This window comes from Plecotus auritus (genome assembly GCF_963455305.1).
Source record: "Plecotus auritus genome assembly, chromosome: 1".
Classification (NCBI taxonomy): Eukaryota; Metazoa; Chordata; class Mammalia; order Chiroptera; family Vespertilionidae; genus Plecotus; species Plecotus auritus.
The window spans coordinates 170,647,055-170,669,353 of record NC_137770.1 but is presented as its reverse complement, the minus strand read 5'-3'; the positions used below and the strand labels follow the sequence as shown (position 1 = coordinate 170,669,353).

The 22,299-nt window shown below is 41.3% G+C and overlaps 1 protein-coding gene across 3 annotated transcripts in view; it reads right to left on the bottom strand.

Annotated features, from left to right (window-relative positions):
- Positions 1 to 16,087: 16,087 nt before the first annotated feature.
- PAPSS1 (3'-phosphoadenosine 5'-phosphosulfate synthase 1) overlaps positions 16,088 to 22,299 on the bottom strand; it is a 181,015-nt gene continuing 174,803 nt past the window's right edge. For all 3 annotated transcript variants that reach the window (XM_080642893.1, XM_080642892.1, XM_080642891.1), the window contains one exon: positions 16,088 to 16,810. In XM_080642893.1, the coding sequence (XP_080499019.1) occupies positions 16,672 to 16,810 (139 nt within the window). In that variant the 3' untranslated portion in view covers positions 16,088 to 16,671. The remainder of the gene's footprint in view (positions 16,811 to 22,299) is intronic.

Sequence of the window (22,299 nt, the reverse complement as noted above, 5' to 3'; positions counted from 1 at the left end):
GGGCATAACAGTTCCTTGTGTAGAAATGGCTGTTAGGTTCTGTTTTAAAAATTTGAGCCCAGTTAGCCACCAGGAGCCCGTCTTAGTAGGTATTTTCTTTCTCAGGTCCACATTTTATAATAACAACTTTTCTCAATTCAGAGTTCCCCTTTCCATTCCTCCCAAATATGCAAAGTTTTATTATATCAGCCCCATTTGAATCTAGGGACCACATTTTTTATTTTGATTTGAAGGCCAAGTTTTCACTGGGTAGGTAGCTGCATCTACCTTAAATAAAATGAGATTCAAGGTCTATCAAACATAATTGACCTGGTGATCCCTACTCCCCTAGATCTTTTATTAGCTTTTTAAAGATTTAGAATATTGATTCTATACACCAGGCATTGTCATCAGCCTCTGAAGTTGCAAACATGATATGACAATCTTTGGCCCCAAGGAATTCAGCAGAGTCTATCAAGAAATGCTAAGTCCCTCTACATCAAAAGTACCTACCCTTAAAATGCTCAGATCTCTGACAGAGAGAGAGCGAGAGCGAGAGCGAGAGCGAGAGCGAGAGCGAGAGCGAGAGCGAGAGCGAGAGCGAGCGAGAGAGAGAGAGAGAGAGAGAGAGAGAGAGAATAGGAATTGTCTCATGTGATTATGAATCCAAAGAGTCCCATGATCTGCTGTCTACTTGCTGGAGACCCGGGAAAGCTGATTGTATTCATTTGGAATCTGAAGGTCCAGGGTCAGGGGAACTAATGATGGAAATCTAAGTCCATAGGCTCAAGAATTGGGAAGCCAATGGTATAAGCTCTGACCAGAGTTCAAGGCCAGATAACAAGAGTGCTGATGTCAGAGGGCAGGAGAAGATGGATGTCTCAACTCAGACAGAGCAAATTCGCCTTTCCTCTGCCTTTTTGTTCTATTCAAGGCCTCTGGGATTGGATGATGCTCACTTGCATTGGTGAGGCCGATTAATTTATCAACCCTTCAGGATTTCATGTGCTTTCAGTGGCTCCACTCCTCTGGCCAGTTCATGGTTCCCCAGGCTGGACTGACAAACAAGGACTGTTGGGAAGTAGTCCTTTACTCAGTCTATCAACTGAAATGCTAATTTATTCCAGAAACAAGCTCACAGACAAACCCAGAAATAATGTTTTACCAGCTATCTGGGAATCCTTTAGCCCAGTCAAATTGACACATAAAATTAACATCACACTCATTACAATATATTAAACAAAATGACATATAGGGAAATTCTACAATTGCAAATACAATTGTTAAAATGTCAGACTCTGCACAGACTTTTTTAAAACTAAAGGGGAAGTGCAATGTGTTACTGTGTGCAAAGCAACTATTTATTTACCACTACTCTTATTGTTTGGCGATCAGGAAGCAATATTGTAGGCATTTTACAATCTATTACTTATGCACATAAGTAATATACATAATTACTGTTTTAGTTCCATTTAAGAAAACTGGTGGGGAGGGAGTGATATATGGAAAGAGAGCAGAACATACCCACTTTGGCATATTTTTTGCCATTATAGTTAGCTTGTTATTAATATTAGTAATAGGAAAGGAGCAAAGGGGAGGCTAGACATTATAAGAATGGTCATCTGGGCAGCTTCACCAGAAAGCTGCAACTTTATACTCCCCAGGGAACCACCAATCCTTTTCCTGCAGATCACTGGGGGAAGGGATCAAACAAAGGGGAAGATGGGTGCCGGCACAGTGAAGTTGGGGTGACCTAGGGAAGGTACTTTGTGGGGGCGGACCAGCAGACCCTGAGTGATGGATGAATGGATTAGTCTGACACAACGTTTGCTGTGAAAGAGAGGCTAAGGGATGGCCTGGCGAAAGTGACCAGGCAGCCTTGATTGCCTGCCTCATTAGGCTTTTATTGGAATTTTTATCTTTAGATACAATCAGTAGGGTGAGTCATCTTGGGAGGATACATGTGTTTACATTGTCCTCTAGGCAAGGGCATACATGGATTAGGCATCAGGATTCCAGTAAACACCTGGGGGTTTGCACATGCACAGACTTGTTTGGAAAGGTCAATGAATAATTAGGGACACCACCTTCAACGCTCCCCTAAGTCTCTCCTAAGTCGGAATTCCCATAAACAGGGCAGGTGGCCTTGCACACACTTCCCTTTTATCAGAATGTCCTTCTTACAACTTTCCAACCAAGTCTCATGCTTCCCAACAGTCCTTGTTTGTCAGTCCAGCCTGGGGAACCATGAACTGGCCAGAGGAGTGGAGCCACTGAAAGCACATGAAATCCTGAAGGGTTGATAAATGAAGCTCCTGGTTATATCCCCAGACAAAGGTTTTTGTCTCTCTCTTGTTCCTCTTGTTTGGCTCCTGCTTCCTTGCACTTGTATGTTCCATGACCCAAGCTAGCCTGCCATGACCCTTGGCCATGTGGACCCCAAATGCCATGAGCTGCAACTGGGAATACAAGCTAAGCTAGCCAGATGCTGGACTGGACTGTGACTTAATAGAGAACAAAGACTCTGGGTCGTGGCTTTGATCTTAGCCCTGCTGAAGACAAAATGGGATTTTCCCCATGGTGGGACCTTGGAGGGAAACGCCCTTAATGTTACATCATCAATAAAGCTTTTCACGATACCTCGTCTTCCCGTAGGGGCCTCAGGAAATTCTAGTTCTTGCAGCACCCCAAGAGCTCCATTTCTACCACAACAGGTGAAGACACAGGGAACACCTCACTGATAACATATTGGTTATTTTGAACTAAAGTTACTTAATAAACAGCTGTTGCAAGGACACAGTGAGCCTCCTTTGTCCCCCTGAAAACAGAGATAAACGTCCCATGTAAAAGGTACTCCTCCTGTACCTGGAGGGCAGAAGTCATCCTCATCACCAAAGACAGGGAATTCAAGGCCGAGAAGGGAGTATAAGCAAACCTTGTTAATCCTTCATTGTTTACCATACCCCAAGCCCAAACCCTTTGTCGTGTCAATTGTTCACATATTTATTGTTTCTTTGTTTAAAAAAACATAAAAGCTGCATGCTTTGGTCTTTTTGAGTCTCATATTTTTATGAGTTCCTATACATTCAAAATTAAATTTATTTTTCTCCTGTTAATATTTTATGTCAATTTAATCATTAGACAAGTTTTTAAAAAAAAACTACAAGAGAAGAAAAAAGTTTTCTTCCCCTACAATATCCCACTTACATTGCTTATTTAAAGCAATGGGGAATGAGCTCCAAATAGGCATGTATTGCATAGAAATCTGAGCTTTAGCAATGAATTTGGGGTGTTTAGAATGTTATGTGCAATTTTGTTTCAATAATTCAGGTGGCAGTGAGGATTTACTGATCACCCTGTCTTATGGAATACAAGTAAAGTATCCATTTCCTTTCTTACACCCTGGAAATTAGCACATTTTAATTGCTTCTTCATTTGAGGGACTTGATTTCATTAGAATCATAAGCATCAATGGATAAAGTTAAAAGACTGCCAATTTTTCCTTTCGGTGTCAGCGAGCACCATGGTGGCCAGCAGGCCTTTATAATGTTGCCAAAACTCCTATGGAAGATTATAAATGCCGTAAAAGAAATGTTTGCTCAGATGCTGGCTTCCAGGACTCAGTAGCCTAGAGTAACAACTTCCAAATATTTACTGCACGTCAGGCAAGTACTGAGATTGTGTTAATTGTGTAAATACCGTTAATAAACAGAAAGTCCTGATTCCTCTTCCCTTGGAGTCAGAAATGGACACACAAACATGGACACCTACTAGGGCAGCTTTCAGAAGGAGAAGCGCCTGACAGTCTGCGAGACCTTCGGTTTCACCACAAAAGGCATAATCACCACTTTGTGAATGAATAGTTCACTCTTGTGAACTTTGAGCCCAAATATGTTGTTTGGTGATCTAGACCTGATGCTGTCAAAGATACAAAAAAACCAAATCATTCTTCATAGATAAAGAGAATGACAGTAGAGGAGCTACTATTTCTTAAAAACCCATCATTTGGAAACATGTGAGCTGAAGGAAAGTCTATTTTTAAATGGACCACAACATAAAGATGGATTTGCTTAAGACATGTAGAGGATAAGGAAGACATCTGCTTCAAAATCTCTGTACTTTATATATGAAAAAGTTTGTGATTCTCTGTTTTTAAATCAAATATATATATATATATATATATATATATATATATATATATATATATAATGTCATGGATTTTATCAATAATCTTACCTTCCTTTATCTCCATGCCACATATAAAAACTGAAACATATGCACATAACACACTCATTTTCTTGCACAACATTCAGGTTTGTGGTGTCTAAACTAAAATAGATATTCAAAGTTTTGTTTCCTTCTTTTCTTTATAAAGAAATATAAATCCCTAATCAGTTTGGCTCAGTGGATAGAGCGTTGGCCTGTGGACTGAAGGGTCCCAGGTTTGATTCCGGCCAAGGGCATGTACCTTGGTTGAGGCACATCCCCAGTAGGAGGTGTGCAGGAGGCAGCTCATCGATGTTTCTCTCCCATCGATGTTTCTAACTCTCTATCCCTCTCCCTTCCTCTTTGTAAAAAAAATCAATAAAATATATTTAAAATATATATACAATCCCTTCAGGTATTGTAATGTGATGCTAGCCCACAGCTCATAATTGTTACAGAAGGGGAGACTTTATGGCAATGAAAATTAACTTACCGGTGGCATGCTGCAACAGGAATGAGTCTCACAAACCTAAAACTGAGCATCGGAACCCAGACAAAAGACTACATACTGTGTGACAGCGTATATATGAAGTTTGAAAAACAGGCAAAACCAAATTCTAGGATTTAGGGACATTTGCTTCGGTGATAAAACTATAAATAAAAGCAAGGAAGTGACTTCTCAAAAAAAGATTGTGGTTTCCTTTATGGAAAAAGGAATAAATGACTAAGAGGGACATGAAGGGCATTTCTAGAACATTAGCAATGTAAGTAAACTGGTGTTTGCTTTGTAATAAATAGATGAGAAGTGAACTGTGCTTATGGGTGTGTGCACTTGCATAATGAAAAGTTGGGGAAATAATTTGTGGATCCAATTACATATCAAGAGCATTGGAAAAAAACTGATAATCTCTGGCACTCAAATTCCACCTTTGGAAGTCTACATTATAGCCATAATCACTTTAAATTGTCTTATTCCTGATGACATTCACTATAAATTTATTAATACTTTGGAAATTAATATGACCTAAAATCCAACAATAAAGGAAATGGCTAAAAGAAATTGTGTTTTCTAATTACAAAAATAGCATACTTACAACTATGTTTTTTAAAAGTTCAATCCATAGAAGCAAGACTTGAAAGACATATAGTAAAATATTAAAAGTGACTGGAGGGTGTGGTTAGAGTTGATTTCTTTTCTTCTTCATGTTTTACCTGATTTTTCTATTTTTCTCTAAAATATATAGCAGCAATGTACCATAGTGAGATCCAGACTTACTGAGTGGATATCATGGGAACCAGTGATTCCCAACATTTTATGGGGAGGATACAGATGCCTATAAGAATCTTCCGAAAACGAGAAAAAGGCACACATGCATGCACACATGTGCAATTTTTCCCCATATAATTTCAGGGGGTTCATGAAATCTATGACACCTACCTGTATCCCCCTGGTTTTAAACCCTGCCTACATAAGCATGACTTCCAGAGAGTAATAGGCTAGGATTCAATTACCTGAATGGCTGGGGAAAGGCGATTTAATTAAGTAGAAAGGCGTTAGAACAAACTTTCTTTTCTCCTCAAGCGTTAATAAAATTCCACAATAAAGACAGTAGAAGCAGTCCCAATGGTCGACAACTGTTCCCTCCTACCCCTCTATATTGTGTAAAAGAGAAACTGAAGGCTTTCTTTACAATTACTTCTTCCCTGTGCACAGTTCTGGACCCAGATGGATGAAAATAGAAATATGGTAAAACAAAGCTGATGAGACAGCTCTAGGCATGAGACCAACCTCTCTTGCTCAGATCTTCCCTGGCAAGTGGATCTGAGATACTTGAAGGCGAGAACAAAGGAGAACCTCAGAACCCTGACATGCTCCACACCACACTTGCCAGGAAGCTCGCAGCCCACTACACAGGGCCAGATCAGCATTCATACATGTTTGGCCATATTCTCTCATCTTAGGTCCTTATCCCAAAACATACTCATTAGATTATGACTCTAAGTCTATTTATATTATCCCCTCCCCACCACCCCACTCCCCTAAGACAGAAAAGCTCACCTAAAACTTGGCGATATTTAAGGTTGTAAATATAAATATCTGGAATCCCACATCACAGAATGAGCTGACTACCATGTGCTCACAGAGTTGGGAGACCAGGTTGTAGTGCTGAAACTGGCCTTTGTTCCCTCTGTGGCCATGATCTGTATCCCATTGCCCACTCCGGGGCTACATCAGAGAGGATGGAAGCTCTGATGAGACTATACAGGAGGATCATGATAAAATTCAGGATTATCATTTATGTATCCCTTCCTATGTACCAAATGCTTTCATATATCCTACCAAACCCCAAATCCTGTGAGATCCTCATTTTATAGGTGACAAAACTGAAGCTCAGAGAAATGAGGTGACTTTCCCAAGGACACACTGGCCTTGACTCTTGGCTCAGTCTTATTGAAATAAACTGTCTAACCATAACCAGCCATGGCATGCAATCAAGGACACTGTCAGTTTAGGAGCTTAAACATCAAGATCATACTTTGATAAAATCAAGGAAATACTCAACAGTACTTTGCTAATGGGTCCCTCCCAGACTCACCTTACATCTGTCTTAGGAACTTAAGCAATAGGACAATTGATTGCATGACAGTCTTACATAAGGTCTCTATGCTTCTGTTTTATATAAAATGGGAAAGATAATATCAGACTTTTTCATTTCCTAGGCTTATATCAAGAGCAAAGATAATTATGTGGGTGAGACTAATTAAAAAGAATTTCAATGCCTTGTTTGGCTCAGGCACACGGAAATTGATTTGGATGATGAATTCTGAGCTGGCACAATGAGGGAATGAATAGCGAATTTGCTTCTATAATAAATAAGAAAAGGATTTCAAGTTTATAAAACACAAATGCTTAGTACAAGGTATCTCTGACTCTCATTTTCTCATTGTCCTCATTTTCTTATTCATTTATTATTTTATGTTTTCTCATATCTATCCTCATAATACATCTAAAATTTTGGAAAAATAATCAAGAATTTTTTTAGACACTAGCTAAATGCTCATTAATCTCTTTAACATGTCCTAAGAATTCAGGGAAACTATCTTTCCCAGACTTCCTTGCAATTAGTTTGGAGTCATGTGACCATCCTGGACAATGGCATGTGGCTAGGAATCAATAAAGGCCACTTTCAGGCACCTTTGCATGATCAGTCCTGCTCTCTCTTCCAAAGTGATTGAGGATGCCACAGATTGAAAGTAGCTGTGTCAAAAAAATGGAATATCATCTACAACTACCTGCAGACTGATAAATGCAAGAAATAAATTATTTTTGTATTATCATTAAGAGTTTGAGGTTATTGTTATAGCAGTTAGCATTGCTTGTCCTCATTATGTGGTAAGAAAATTGGTATTATTCTACTCTTTGAGCCTGGCAAATAAGAGGTAGGAAAAAATAATGTTTGAAACTCTAGTAAAGACTTATACAAACTTACGGATTATTAAGCCCCAGGCATATTTCAGTTTCTGGCAGAACCCCTAATCTGATCCTCTGTTACTCATTTCTGGTTCCATATATTTGGCTTTTTCTGTTGAGAAGCTCTGTGTCATGGAAAAGGCAATACTTCAGGATAGGATTACAGTAAAGGAATGAGGAGGAACCATCAAGCCCATCACCTGTAATAAAGTACAAAAATGACCACAAGATATCTCCCTCCTTCTACTTTTTGCAATGTGACTTCGCAGCTCCTTCCATCAAGAGATAGAAAATACGCCCCCTGCTCTTGAATTTGGGCCATCTTGTGACTTCTTTTGGCCAATGAAGAGTGGCAGAATCATCATGGTTCGAGTTTCAAGTTTGGGCCTCTAGACAGACACAGCTTGCATCTGCTCTTGCTCTTGGAACTCGGCCACTGGGTGATTAAATGGAGAGACTTCTTAGACATACAGATCCCTGAGCTTCTCCTCCCAGAGATTCTGAGTCACTGGGTCCAGGGATCTACACTTTTATCCAGTGTCAGAAGCAATTCTGATTCAGGAGATCACAGATAACATTTCAGAAAACACTGTGAGTCTAGATTATGGAGCAGCCTCAACTCCAAGCATATTGTAAGAATCATAAATCATATATGAACTAGTATTCACTTATAGCCTAAAATGTGGGCGACCATTGCAGAATTCCTGAGTTTGAATCTAGTCCTGACTTTGCATTTTCCTAGCTTTGTGATCTTGGATAATTCCCCTAACCTCTCTGAGCTCCAGTTTTCCTATTTATTATAAGGAAATTTTACCTAGCTCTTAAGTCTATGGCAAGAATGAAATGAGGTAAGTTGTAAAAAGCACTTAACACAGAACCTGGTATACAGTAGATCTTCAACTATTTATTATACTTCTCTTATAATTATATGATTATATTTAAGTACTTACTCTTCTCAAAGGGCTAATTTACATTTCTGAACACCTCTAAGTTCCTTAATGGAAACTCTCACACATAGCCAGGCTCTGGAATCAGCCACACCTTGGACCCTGTCCATCACTTACTAGCGTGTGACCTTGAGACTTTAATCTCAGTTTTTGAATCTATGAAACAGGTATAAGCAGACAGGAGAGGAACAAATTTGGTTTTGCTGGACTTACACTGTCAAAAACTCACCTGGATGTAAACAATGAAGCTAAAGCTTAAGTGGCCACCAAAGAACAGGTCAGAGGGACGAGGCCCAGAACATTCATTTAGGAAGATGGTAAAGGCAATCTCCCCTCTCCACTACCTCTTTCAATGCCTAAGCCAGGCCCTCCTAGCCCCCTGCCTGAAAAAGGATATCCCTTTTAACTGGTCCCTCTGAGTCTCACTCTTCAGTTTCTCTCTCCACTTAGCACACCATGGCCAAAGTTACTTACCTAAAATCCTGCTTGCTTCACTCCTAGATAAATACCTCCAGTGGCTACTCCTATTGAATTGAATGTAAATGATTCATTCTTACTGCACATAGTAGCCTTTACCCCTCCAGACAAATGAAATTCCTCTCATTAAGTGATGTTCTCCTAAACATTCTGATAGCCCAAGTAAGACAGCTTGGAGTCACCAAAATTTGCCCACACCATCATGCCTTACATCTAATTTCATTGCATTCTAGCCAAAATAAAACAAGACCCTTCAAGTTGTTTAATTTGTAATAATAAATTGGTAGAGCTAGACATTTTCCAATTTTTGCTATTTTCACTGGTTATATCTCATTCTTATTTTTTTGTGACAAGGTTTCCACTAACACTTTGAAATTTCTTTCATTTTTAAATCAGCTCCCAGAACCAGAAACCCTGGTTATCATAAACTAGAGGCCCAGTGCACAAATTCCTGCACTGGTGAGGTCCCTCAGGGTGGCCTGCTGAGATTGGGCCCCAAATCATGCCCCCAGCCTCACAGCCCCAGCTTGTGGCCCCAGCCTCGCAACCCCACAGCCCCACCTGGCACCCCACTTTGGCCTGGTGCCGCCCCCTTATCTGCTCCACCATCCTGCCTGCAGGGCAATCGATCAGGGCCTATCAGGGCTGGGTCCCCCACCTGGCTCCCTCAGCACCTGGTCGCCATCTACAGGGTGATCGGCGGGGTGATTGGGCCCCCGCTGGCACCCACCTTGACCTGGTGCCACCCAATCACCTGCTCCACCATCCCACCATGGTCAGGGCCCATCAGGGCTGGCAGCCCTCCACTGCTGCCCGCTGCCAGCGCCGCATCACCGATGCCTGCCATGTTCCATGCCACCCCCTGGTGGTCAGCATAAGTCATAGCGAGTGGTTGAACTCCCGGTCAAAGAACTGTCTGAGGGGATAATTTGCATATTAGGCTTTTATTATATAGAACTAGAGGCCCAGTGCATGAAATTTGTGCATGGGAGGGGGGTGTCCCTCAGTCCGGCCTACACCCTCTCTAATCCGGGACCCCCTGGACATCCCTCTCGCAATCTGGGACCGCTGGCTCCTAACTATTCACCTGCCTGCTGGCCTGATCCTCCTAACTGCTCTCCCCTGCCTGGATTGGGCCTAAACTGGCAGTTGGACATCCCTCTTGCAATCTGGGACCGCTGGCTCCTAACCGCTCACCTGCCTGCCGGCCTGATCACTCCTAACTGCCTCTGCCTTGCCCCTGCCACCATGGCTTTGTCCAGAAGGACGTCTGGTCTAATTAGCATATTACCTTTTTATTAGTATAGATAGAGGCCTGGTGCACAGGTGGGGGCCTACTGGTCTGCCCTGAAGGGGGTCCCAGATCAGGGTGGGGGTCCCCTTGAGGGGTGGGGCCAGCCTGGAAAAGGGGCCGGGGGGGTTTGCAGGCTGGCCACACCCCCATCAGGGTGGGGGTCCCCACAGGGGTGTGTGGCCAGCATGGGTGAGGGGCTGATGGCTGTTTGCAGGCTGGCCATGCATGCCCCCATCAGGGTGAGGGTCCCTGCTGGGGGGCGTGGCCAGCCTGGGCAAGGGCCATTTGCAGGCTGGCCACACCCCCCATCAGGGTGGGGAGTCCCCACTGGGGGGCGTGGCCGGCCTGGGCAAGGGGCTGAGGGCCGTTTGCATGCTGGCCACACCCCCATCGGGGTGGGGGTCTCCACTGGGGGCAGACTGGCCTGGGTGAGGGTCTGGGGGAGTTTGCAGGCTGGCCAAGCCCCCAGCTTTGTCTGGAAGGACGTCCAGAAGGTCTCCGGAACGTCTCCTGGTCTAATTAGCATATTACTCTTTCATTAGTATAGTCACTTGCTTGGATAGATTCTGAATTCTAGCTCCCATAATCATGTCCTGTGGCTTACTTCAAGACTGCAGGGTGGGATCTCCACAAGTGATTCTTGGCAGCCAAAGAGGCAATGAGCTGTCTCTAGTGGTGAGCAATGCCTAGACTCCATAAAATGTGACAACGTTGACTTTCATTACTCTGAGCATGAAGAAAACTGAAGAAAATCTAAAACGAAACACTGTAAAAATTGAGAAACTTGCCTAGAGCTTCTGGTACTGAGCATTTTTCTGAGACTCAAGTGTTTCTTCTCATATTTTATAATCTTTCCATTGTGGTAGGGTTGCCATGGAGAAAGAGAGATGGAAATACTGAGGGTTGGCCCTGAAAAGAAACTGTCTGTGCTGTGTCCCCAACACCTTAACTGAGAGCAGCAGGAAGCATTGCACCATGTGGGGCTGCATCACCTTATCTCCCTGGTGTTGGAGGGTCTTCTAAGGTCTTCTAATGGCACTATTGGGGGAATCTAGAGATGTCTATAGACACCCCAAAATGCCTGTTAACTTTTCCTTTTTAAAGGTAAAATCCCATTTGATTATAAGCCTTTCAGCTAAGGAGCCTGGGGCCTGGGCTATCTAGAGAGCATTTGTCAATTCCTGGCGATGAACTGAAAACACCTGAAAAGATAATCTAGCATAAAAAAAATATTTTTTTTAATGTTCTACTATTATTGTTAGTGATGGTCTTGTTTTGTTCCTTAAAATGATTATATGGACCCTCAGTATTTCAGGAATCTCTGAGAATTATTTATGGGAAAGAAAATATGTTTTAACATTTTAGCAAAGGAGCAAAGACTTATGAAAGCCAGTTCAGGGGAGGACCATCTGTGTTTCTTCTCTGGATTTAGCTGAAAATATGGCAGTTATTCTCAACTAAAATATGTCTCAAAATGTCCAAAGGAGCAGATAGTCAGGTCAAAGTTTATTAAAGTCTTTAATTGGAATGCATAGCCAAATCAAAACATATTATAACTTTTTAAACAAACCTATTCAAAAGAACTATCCATCTCAGCTTTTTTTTGCCACTAGATATCAAATTTTAGGGTGCATAAGAATGGCATGAAGCACATATTTAAAATGCATATTCCTGGCTTCAACCCAGAGATAGCAACCAGGTGTCTTTAATACAGATGGGTCAAGACTACAATCTGAAAAACATTTCTTTAGACTTTTTAAAAAACAAAAATAGGATTTCTAAATACCATTCATTATATCTTGTTACAGAGCTTATCAAGGAAGCATTCTTTTGCCTACCAGTCAAAAGCCAAAAGGAACGATCATGTGGCTAGCTGTGTCCCTTCTCTATTAGGAGAAAAGCAAAACCTCCCTCTTGGCCCAAATTGGTTCAATGGCCAGTGATAGCTACAAGGGAGGCTGGGAAAGCTGGGAACAGACTGTCATGATCAGTCTAAGAGCTTCAGGACCCAGCCCCTAAAGGTTGGCACACTGACAACCTCAACACAGTGAGGATCCTGTCCATAAAGAAGGTGGAATGGAGACTAGACAACACACAGTGCTGCTTTGAAAGGGAAGGAAGCAAACATATGCTGAATATCTATTATATGGAAAGTTCTGGAACAAATGCTTTCACATTTTTTTAAAATTCCCATTTAATGTTAATACCCTCCACTCCCGAGTAAATAGAGTTCTTTGCTTTTAGTACATAACCTATGATCTCTTTCAGACTTATTGCGGTAGAAGTCATCACTCCAGATCCTTTTCTAAAAAGATTGATTTTTAAAGTTTCCATTCAACGTAATTTTAATCACTCAAAACTGAGTTTGCAAGTTTGTCTCTTAGCTACACTATATTTTATTTTCTTTATTGAGGTTCTTTGCTTCTTTTATTTCTGGCAGTAACAGAAAAATGTTTATACAAACTGGGGCATAATACTTTTAATCCATTAGAGATATGAATAAAAGGAATCAAATCCCTTCGCTATTATTCCAAAGATTAAAAATCATAAAAAACTTAAGGCCCCCAATGTACTTATTATGTGGTATATGGTGATTGCTCTGAGAGATTGGGGGGTTAAAATTTTCTTTTTGTTCTCATTCTTTAAAAGTAAATGCAAAGAAAAATGGTTAATATAATGCACCTGCCCCTTCCAGGCCTTCACCACACTATTGTCTATGCCCATGGGCTGTGCATATGTCCATATAAATTCCCCCATTAATCTCTCCCTACATACCCACCCACCCCCCATCTGTTCCATGCTTCCATGTCTCTGTATGTTTGCTTTTAACAGACGCCTAAGCGTTCTTGGGAAATAGGAGTAATCAAGCTTTGGAGAGTACAAACACTTCTCAGGGAGGTTAAGCCAGGGCTATTGGGGGAAAGCTGAGAGGGGTCAGCCTTCTAGTTCATTTCAGCAGAGGTGTTTTCCTTTTCTTAACAAAGGCAGATCATTAGGGATGCTCAGTGCTGGCACAGGTCCAGAGATCCATGACAAAATTGTCCATGTTCCCTATTTCAGTTCCTCAAATCGAGGCCCTAAATTCTGCTGCCATTTACCTTGGGAATCTGGGGAAGCAGGACGTCAGGAAAAGGAGGCTTCAATCTTCACACACCCTGCTCAATTATAGTCAAGTGAGGCCAGCTTTTATCTCGGTCCAGAAAAGACCAGGACTTAGGTGGGCAGGATGTTTTTGGAACAACTTATAATTACACCCAGGACAAGACTGTGTGGAGTAGGGAATGGAATCCAGCAGGAATATAACCAAAGAGGATTGTAGGCCCTCAAAGAAATATACCCCACATGTAAGAGTCCCAGTGGGCAAATAGTTTACTTTGTAAGCCAACCCACCCATGGATACATACGTGCTAATAAAAACATACCATATGTAAGAAGCATGACTTCCGAATTTTTCTTGATAAAGTAATTGAATGCTGACTTCCAAGACATAGACCCAACTGTTCCCCCTTGGATGGCAAATGAAATGCAAATATGTGGTCTTGATTATCATAGTGGAATAGAGATTTGACAGATTTAAAACATTATATTTCTGCCAAGACGATTACACTTTCTTTTCTTCTTTCCTTCAAAAACAATATTATTTTCCATCCACTTTTCCAGCTGATGGATAGATTACAATGGCACTGAGATTTCCAACCCCACTTGAAAGGGTTGGTGTAAGGGTTGAACGTTTTAAAGATTAGCTTGGGCTCATTTTTATGAACTGGGAAGAGGAAAAACTATTTCTGCATATCATATTTGCGGATTAAAGACACGCACACTGACTGTGGGCTGGTGGAAGTCATTGGTGCTTGCATTTGCTTCCCCATCTCTCTGGAACACACAAGTGGGTGGCCCACCCCAAGGGCACAGGGGCCTAAAATCATGTTTCCATCACATCTCTCTCTGGTAGGTTGGAGACCAGGAGACACAGGGGGCACTAGACTCAAAAAGGACAATTACACAATGGAACACAGAGTTACTTTTTAGACCGCATCTCACCTGAACGCTGTTAATCTTGATTTCATGAGTAAATTTTTACAGTTTTGAAAGGATACTAAATTTTCTGAGTGCCAGGCTTTTAAAAATGTTTATTTTCTACATTTTAAACATTTAATGCTGCTGACTGGAAAAATCATCTTGAAACTTAGCAGAGGCATGATATTTTTGTGAAATACATTTTTTTTTTCACATCCCACCTGTTAGGATCAGGGTACTTGATAGCAAACAATAGAAACTCCAGATAATTTAGATTACAAAGGAATTAATGGGAAGGTTGGTGGGTACCTTACAGATCTGATGGAAAATGCAATAGAATGAGGCTTAGAAAATACTCAGTAATGAAAGGTTGATGGCAGAGGAATCAGCCAAGATCATGACACTGGAATATTCTAGACAGGATACTACTTCTGCATAGGAGACCCAATTGCCATGGGTGCCACCTCCACTGGACACTCACTGGCCCCAGGATCTTGACTCTACCACTGCCACCATGAAACCGTGATTTATTCTGTCTCTACATCTCTGCATCACTTCCTATATGTTCAACATGTCAGGTGGGAGTTTCTGAAATTAGCTGAGTCAAGGTGCTGTCACACAGCTGTCTATGGTTGCCAAGGGGGAGTCTATGGTGCCCTTCAACCTTTGTAGACTTATATAAAGGAGTTATCCCTAAATAAAGACATCTAGATAGTGTGGTGCCAAGAAAGTAATAAACAGTCATGTCTAATTTTCCGCATCAAATATCCATCCATGTATCCTCTAAATCACCTGCTAATACTTTCCACAGTGAATGTATCTATCCACTAGAAAATATTTACTCATAATTTCTACTTCTTTTCTATTTATCTGCTTTCTCACTAATTGGTTCCATCATCCAACCATTTTTACCTTTTTTAAAAAATAATTTTCCTTCTATTTCTTTTCTGAATAATATCTTATACCCTTCCACCTTAATGACAAACTATATCCATGTATAATCTCCATCTCTTTAAAATGCTGAATGTTTAAGGTCAAACCATGCAAGACTCTTTCACAATACAAAGCATGATTGCAAATCAAAAAAGCAGGAATCTCAACCGAAAGTGCATATCCAGCTCCTAAAAAAGCATCTTCACATAAATAATTCAACTTGAGGATATTTTACAAAAGCAAACTTGGTGTGTTGCCTCCCCTCCCCCCAAAAAGGGACTAATTGACATCCCACTACTCCCTACATCATTCTCTACTACTGGAACCACGCTCTGAGGTGTTTTAAGAATATTGGGGAAACATGTTCAGTTTTTGGAAAGGCTAAGAATACATTATTATTTTCCCACCTACAAATTCACTATGAAATATGTTAGAAAGTAATTATTAGATTCCAGTAATAAAAGATACCTGCATCTTCTCTCCTCCATCAGAAACTTCACAAAACGGAAAGCATATGTGTAAACAAAACTAAAAGTATCACACAAGTTCAGCTCATGTGGCTTAGTGGTTGAGCACTGACCTATGAACCAGGAGGTCACAGAATTCGATTCCTGGTCTGGGCACATGCCCAGGTTGTGGGCTTGATCCCCAGTGGAAGGAGTACAAGAGGCAGCCAATTGATGATTCTCTCTCATCACTGATGCTTCTATCTCCCTCTCTCTTCCTCTCTGAAATGAATAAAAATAAAAAGTATCACACAAATAAAGTCAAAAGGTTTAATTTTATTGAATAAAGAAAATTCATTCAGGGCTTACACATATCATAGGAATACTTTAGATTATAACAGATTATAAATCAATGGCTGATTAGAAGGAAGGAATAAAGAAAGCAGTTTATATTTTCAATGTAGAAAAAAATCTAATTGCTACAGATGTCTTGTAAAATTCCCAAAAGGAGGTCTAGCCACGTTTATTGTTTAGTGGATTTTTTTTCAAGGGATGAAAATGAGATTCAATGTGTATATTATTGGTTACAATTAGTATAACAGCTTGAAAAAAATCATGAGACAGAAGCATAAATATAATATAAAAAGACAAGATTTTAAAATTGTATTATAGGAATATTAACTATAATAAGTGGAAAAGATACATTAAAATCAGCACTGTATTACACTAGTTCAAAACAGAGCTCATAAGGCAGACCAAAACTGATGCGAGTTAAGGACAATGGTCTGTTTTTAGGAAGGGTGTCCAGACAGACACCACCACAAAGAAATACCAACACTAACTATGTGGTCCCCTCTGGTTACTCAGTAAGTGTCAAAGGTGGAGGGACTGGTTAGCAGCTCAAGCTTTCTCCAGGGATTTGTAGTATTCCACCAGCACAGTCCAGGCCTTGGGAGCCATGAAACCCTCAGGAGGCTTCTGGCCATCTCGAGCAAGTTTGCGCATTCGTGTTCCCGAAATAAATTCAAAGTCTTCATGGCTGAAAGAAAATTATGTCACACCTTAAAAAACTTAGTTATAGGAAAATATTAAGAAGCAATTGTTCCTTCTGTTCACAGTAGACAAACTTACTGAAAAAAATGGATAACATGTACTTGTGAATATCAAGCTGATTTCAAAGTTATCACTGAGTAAAAATACCACATTACTGGAAATCATCCCATTTCAAAACTGGCAAACCTATTTTAATTGACATTTTTACTGAGATCATTGTAGATTCACATGCAATTATAAGAACTAATACAGCAAGATCCCATGTATCCGTTTAGCCAGTTTCCCCCAATGGTACCATCTTACAAAACTACAGCATAACAGCACAATCAGGGCATCAGCACAGAAACCATCTACCCTCCTACTCAAATCTCCCTAGTGTTATTCGTGCTCATTTCCCAGGGCGTTAATTTAGTTCTGTGCAATGTTGTCACACGTGCAGGTTCATTTAGGCACCACAGTTAAGGTACAGGACAGTTCCAAAACCAGAACAACCCCTCAGGTTGCCCTTTTATAGCCATACCCATCTCACCCTCTGCTCCCCAGCCCCTGGCAACTACTAGTTTAGAACTAGGAACTTAAAAAAGAGAATTAAATATAATTTAGCTAGCACAGATTAAAAACTCTTAGGAAGGTTGAATCTGAAAGGCTAAATGCATACTGGAACATTAAGAGAAAAACTGGAATTTCATAATAGCAACAGAGAGTAGGTAGCAATAATTGCTATTATTCCATTGATAAGCTACTACAAAGGCAGTGCTAGTCCTTCTCATCTTCATACATACAAAACGCACCAATAACCATGTGGCACCTACAGCTATTACACATATTGTCTACTGGTAATTTCATCCTCTTCCCTCGAACAATGGGACCAACTAGAAAGCAGACCAGGACCCAGCATGAGTTCTGGGTCACTCAAGTCACCAAATCACAGACCACATTTACTTCCTATTAGAAGCTCTATGTTCCCTCCCCACTTCATTATCCCTGGAGTTAACCTGAGGATCCAGTGAAATCATAAACTGCCAAGTGGCCCTTCCTTGCAGGGGTCCTCAAACTTTTTAAACAGGGGGCCAGTTCACTGTCCCTCAGACTGTTGGAGGGCCGGACTATAGTTTAAAAAAAAAAAACTATGAACAAATTCTTATGCGCACTGCGGGCCCGGGACGAGTCGGCTGCTAAGCAGGACAGGCAGCGGCACCCGGCGGGCCGGATAAATGTCCTCGGCGGGCCGCATGTGGCCTGCGGGCTGTAGTTTGAGGACCCCTGTCTAGGTATGTTTTAATAATCACATTTCCAGGAATCTACATGAAGGAAATAGTCAGAGATGCAGACAAATATTATGTAGAAAGATACCTATTATGAAAGTTGTTTTATGATAATCAAATATTGTAAATAACCTAAAAGGTGACGGTTCTAAATAAAAGATGGTATAGCCCTGAGGAAAATTACATAGTTATTAAAGTACAGCTAAGGGTGGGGAAAGATGTTCATGATGTAATTAATACATGAAATAATCAGAACAGAAAACTTTACACATAATACCACTGCAATTTTGTTAAAATACAAGGGACAGGGTGGGAGTGGGAGAGGAAGGCTATAAAGAAATACACTGAAGCGTTAATAGGTTATTTCTACAAAGTGGTGACACGAGTGCTTTTACTTTTGTTCAACACGTGTCCTGCAATTTTCTACAATAATGATTTGTATCAAAATCAAATAAAATATCAAAAACAATTATGAGTAAAAGCTTATTTTAAAAATCTCTATCCAAAGTGATATATAATAACTTAAATTCCTTTCATTAGGCTGAAACCTCCATCATTTGGAATGCCACCCCAATGAGAGCAGGTGAACAGGATGCTGCTGTAGCATATGCTCCCTGTTCTGGTCCCACCGCAGTGACATTGCTACCAAGCAGAAGGCACCACTTCTTTCATTCAGACATGTGACATCTTCTCCTAGTCGCCCTGTCTGCTCTTCCTATTCCCTGCACTACCAGAGAAACAAAAAGACACACAGATACTCAGTATTTCAACAGCCCTCTTCTTCTCAGGTAAAATACCTTTTAAATGTCTACACAAATTTTCAAAGGTGGCGATGAGAAGCAAAGGGTAATGGATAATGCCTCAGAGCAGGCTGGATTCAAACAGTTTAAATCTAGAAGGTGTCTCCCACTTCTGTCATCTATGCAATATGCAGAGAAGTCAGAGCTACAATACTAGACTGGCCCATGCAGATGAAATGGTGACCACAGTTGATACATAAAGTAAGCAACCATTTTCCTCTTTTTTAAAATTGATTTTTAGAGAGAGCGGAATGGAGAGGGAGAGAGAAAGAAACATAAAGGTAAGAGAGAAACATCAATGGGCTGCCTCCTGCATTGACGGGGATCAAACTTGCAACCTGGGTATATGCCCTAACTTGGAATTGAACCCAAGACCTTTGGTGCACGGGACGGTGCTCAACCAACTGAACCACACCAGCCAGGGAGTGATCATCTTTCTCTTCCATTAATGAGTACAATTTAAGGTGAGAAAAAAGAAATTTACTGCATGTGAGCTAGGCCTAGAAGCAAGACTATATTTTTTTAAAAATCAGAAAAGGTTGGGGTTAGAAATATAATTTGTAAATTGTCAACACTGCAATGAAAACTGAATTTGAGTAAACAAATAAGCTCAGCAAAAGAGAAAGTATATTTGTCAAAGGAATAGGAAGAAAACCAAGATGATTATAAGAAAGTCATGGAAGACGGGAAATTTTAAAAGTTTAAGGAAGATGGCCATGAAGGAGGGAAAAGAAAACACACAAAACACTGGATTGACAAACCAGAATTTAAATTTTCTTTAATGGAAGAGTTTTAGTGGATGATGAAGAAAACAGATGGAATGGTAAAATGGCAGAGAAGCAGAAGAGAAAAGATGCGATTTTTTTTTTTTTTTTCAAGAAAAGAGTAAGTACACAGGCAGAACAAAATAAATGGCAAGAATGAAGTTCAGAGCTAATTTTAGGAGCAGGATGAAAACCAGGAGGGAGGAAACAGGAAGACCGAGAAGGTCTGAAATAAAGAACACAGGGAAAGGAGCTTTGATAAGGAGGAGGGTCAAGAATGAAGAAAAGAATAGTGATGATTTGAAGTTAGAAGAAGGTGAGGCAGTTAATGTTTCCACAAAGACGTAAGGCTGACTTCTGAGGGTAACCAGAAGCTGTATGGGAATAAACTGGTAATAGAATCCATCAACTCAGTCAACTGATCTCCACCTCATCTTCAGGTTACACCTGAGAGGATCAAGCTGAGCCTAGGCACAAAGTCAATGGGGCTGGTGGGTCCAGATATCTTCCCAATTGTATCTCAAAATCCTTGCTCCAGCCTGATGTACACTTGGTTAGTTTAGCTGAGAACCATTTGACAAAATCTCAGACTAAATGTTTCAGTTTCTTAGAAGGTTCCCTTACCAGCTCCCTAACTAAGCTTCATTGAGGAAAATGATGACCCGAGCACTTTCTGGCCAGGTAAATTTAAAATTCTGATTTTGAAAAAGAAAATTTTGTCACATGCATGAAGCAATCTTTGGTTGTTGATGGCAATGAGAAAGATACAAGAGCGCAGCAGCTGCTGGATGATTCTGTCTTGCCTTTTTGATTAAAGGAAAAAAGGCCAGACCAATTAAAGTCTTTTCTTTCCCCAGAATGCCATGCTGTCTAAAATCCAGAAGTTTGCTTGCATTCCTTTTGAAATTGCATTTTAAAACCAAGGTCCCTGGGTACCTCTTTTCCTGACGCTATTTCACACTCCATCTGCCCCGCATGCCACAGGCATTTCTTCATCACATGGAACTGGAGTTCCTGCTTCCACATGGTGGTGGTTGCACTCCACCCTGGCTACGAAAAACACATTTATTTCCCTCTGCCTCATAACTGTACTTCTATCTGTCACATACGGATTCTGTTTTTCATCAGAAGGCCGACGCAAGGCCTGGACACAAGAGTCACTATCTGTAATCGAATCACAGTGTTTACAATCATATATTTAAATGAACATTATTTTACAGAAATAATTAAATCAAGCAGAAATTGAGGCATTCCAGGAATGATCTAAAATTAGCTCTGACCTTCACCTGTGAGTAATCAGGAATCTGCTGAAGCAGAAAGGGCTACTGAATAAAAGACGTAAGGCTTTGACTACAAAGCAACTCTAATTAGGCTATCTAATTGTACTAGTTACCAATCTTCCATGGAACCTAGAAAACACAAGTATGTTTTGGTTTTTTCTTCTCAGAACCACTTGGTCATAGATTCTTATAATCCACAGCTGACAGAACTCCTGCTCTTAAAAAGGGGGAGTGCATTTAAACAGCAGGAAGGGGGAAACCAGACGATCAAGTAGACTACGTGGGGCCCTCTGGGACCAGCATCTTCTCCCACATGGGACACACTAACCACATGTGGCCAGCATCTTGACTAACTCCGACGTACAATAACTGCTGGAGATTTTACATCTTTACAACGTCTTTCAGTCCACATATGTGGCCATCAGAGCCACTAGCACAAGCTATTTACATGGACAAGGGCTGGGGACAGTAGATAGCTCTTCAAGTGCATCTTCTGACTGTTCATATTCCATGAGGCCAGCTTTTATAAAATGCTAACTAGACAGTAAGTGAACAGAGAAGCAAAGAAGAATTTATTTTCTAATATAACTAAAATTAATGATGGTCACTTATAAGTGAATCTAATAAACTACTTGAGGTCTATTTAACTTTTCATCCAGCTTGAATGATGCTTATATATAACTAGAGGCCCGATGCACGAAATTCGTGCACGGGGGTGTGTGTCCCTAAGCCCAGCCTGCACCCTCTCCAATCTGGGACCCCTCCAGGGATGTCTGACTGCTGGTAGGATCGGGCCTAAATGGGCAGTGGGACATCCCTCTCACAATCCAGGACTGCTGGCTCCCAACTGCTCGCCTACCTGCCTGCCTTCCTGACTGCCCCTAACCGCTTCTGCCTGCCAGCCTGATCACCCCCTAACCACTCCCCTGCCAGCCTGATTGATGCCTAACTGCTCCCCTGCCAGCCTGTTTGCCCCTAACTGCCCTCCCCTGCAGGCCTGGTCACCTCTAACTGTCCTCCCCTGCAGGCTTGATTGCCCCCAACTGCCCTCCCTTGCAAGCCTGGTCCCTCCCAACTGCCCTCCGCTGCTGGCCTGATCACCCACAACTGCCCTCCCTTGCAGGCCTGGTCCCTCCCAACTGCCCTCCCCTGCTGGCCATCTTGTGGTGGCCATCTTGTATCCACATGGGGGCATCCATCTTTGACCACATGGGGGCAGCCATCTTGTGTGTTGGAGTGATGGTCAATTTGCATATTACTCTTTTATTAGATAGGATAGAGGCCTGGTGCTGGGGGCTGGCTGGTTTGCCCTGAAGGGTGTCCTGGATCAGGGTGGGGGTTCCCTTGGGGCATGGGGCTGCCTGGG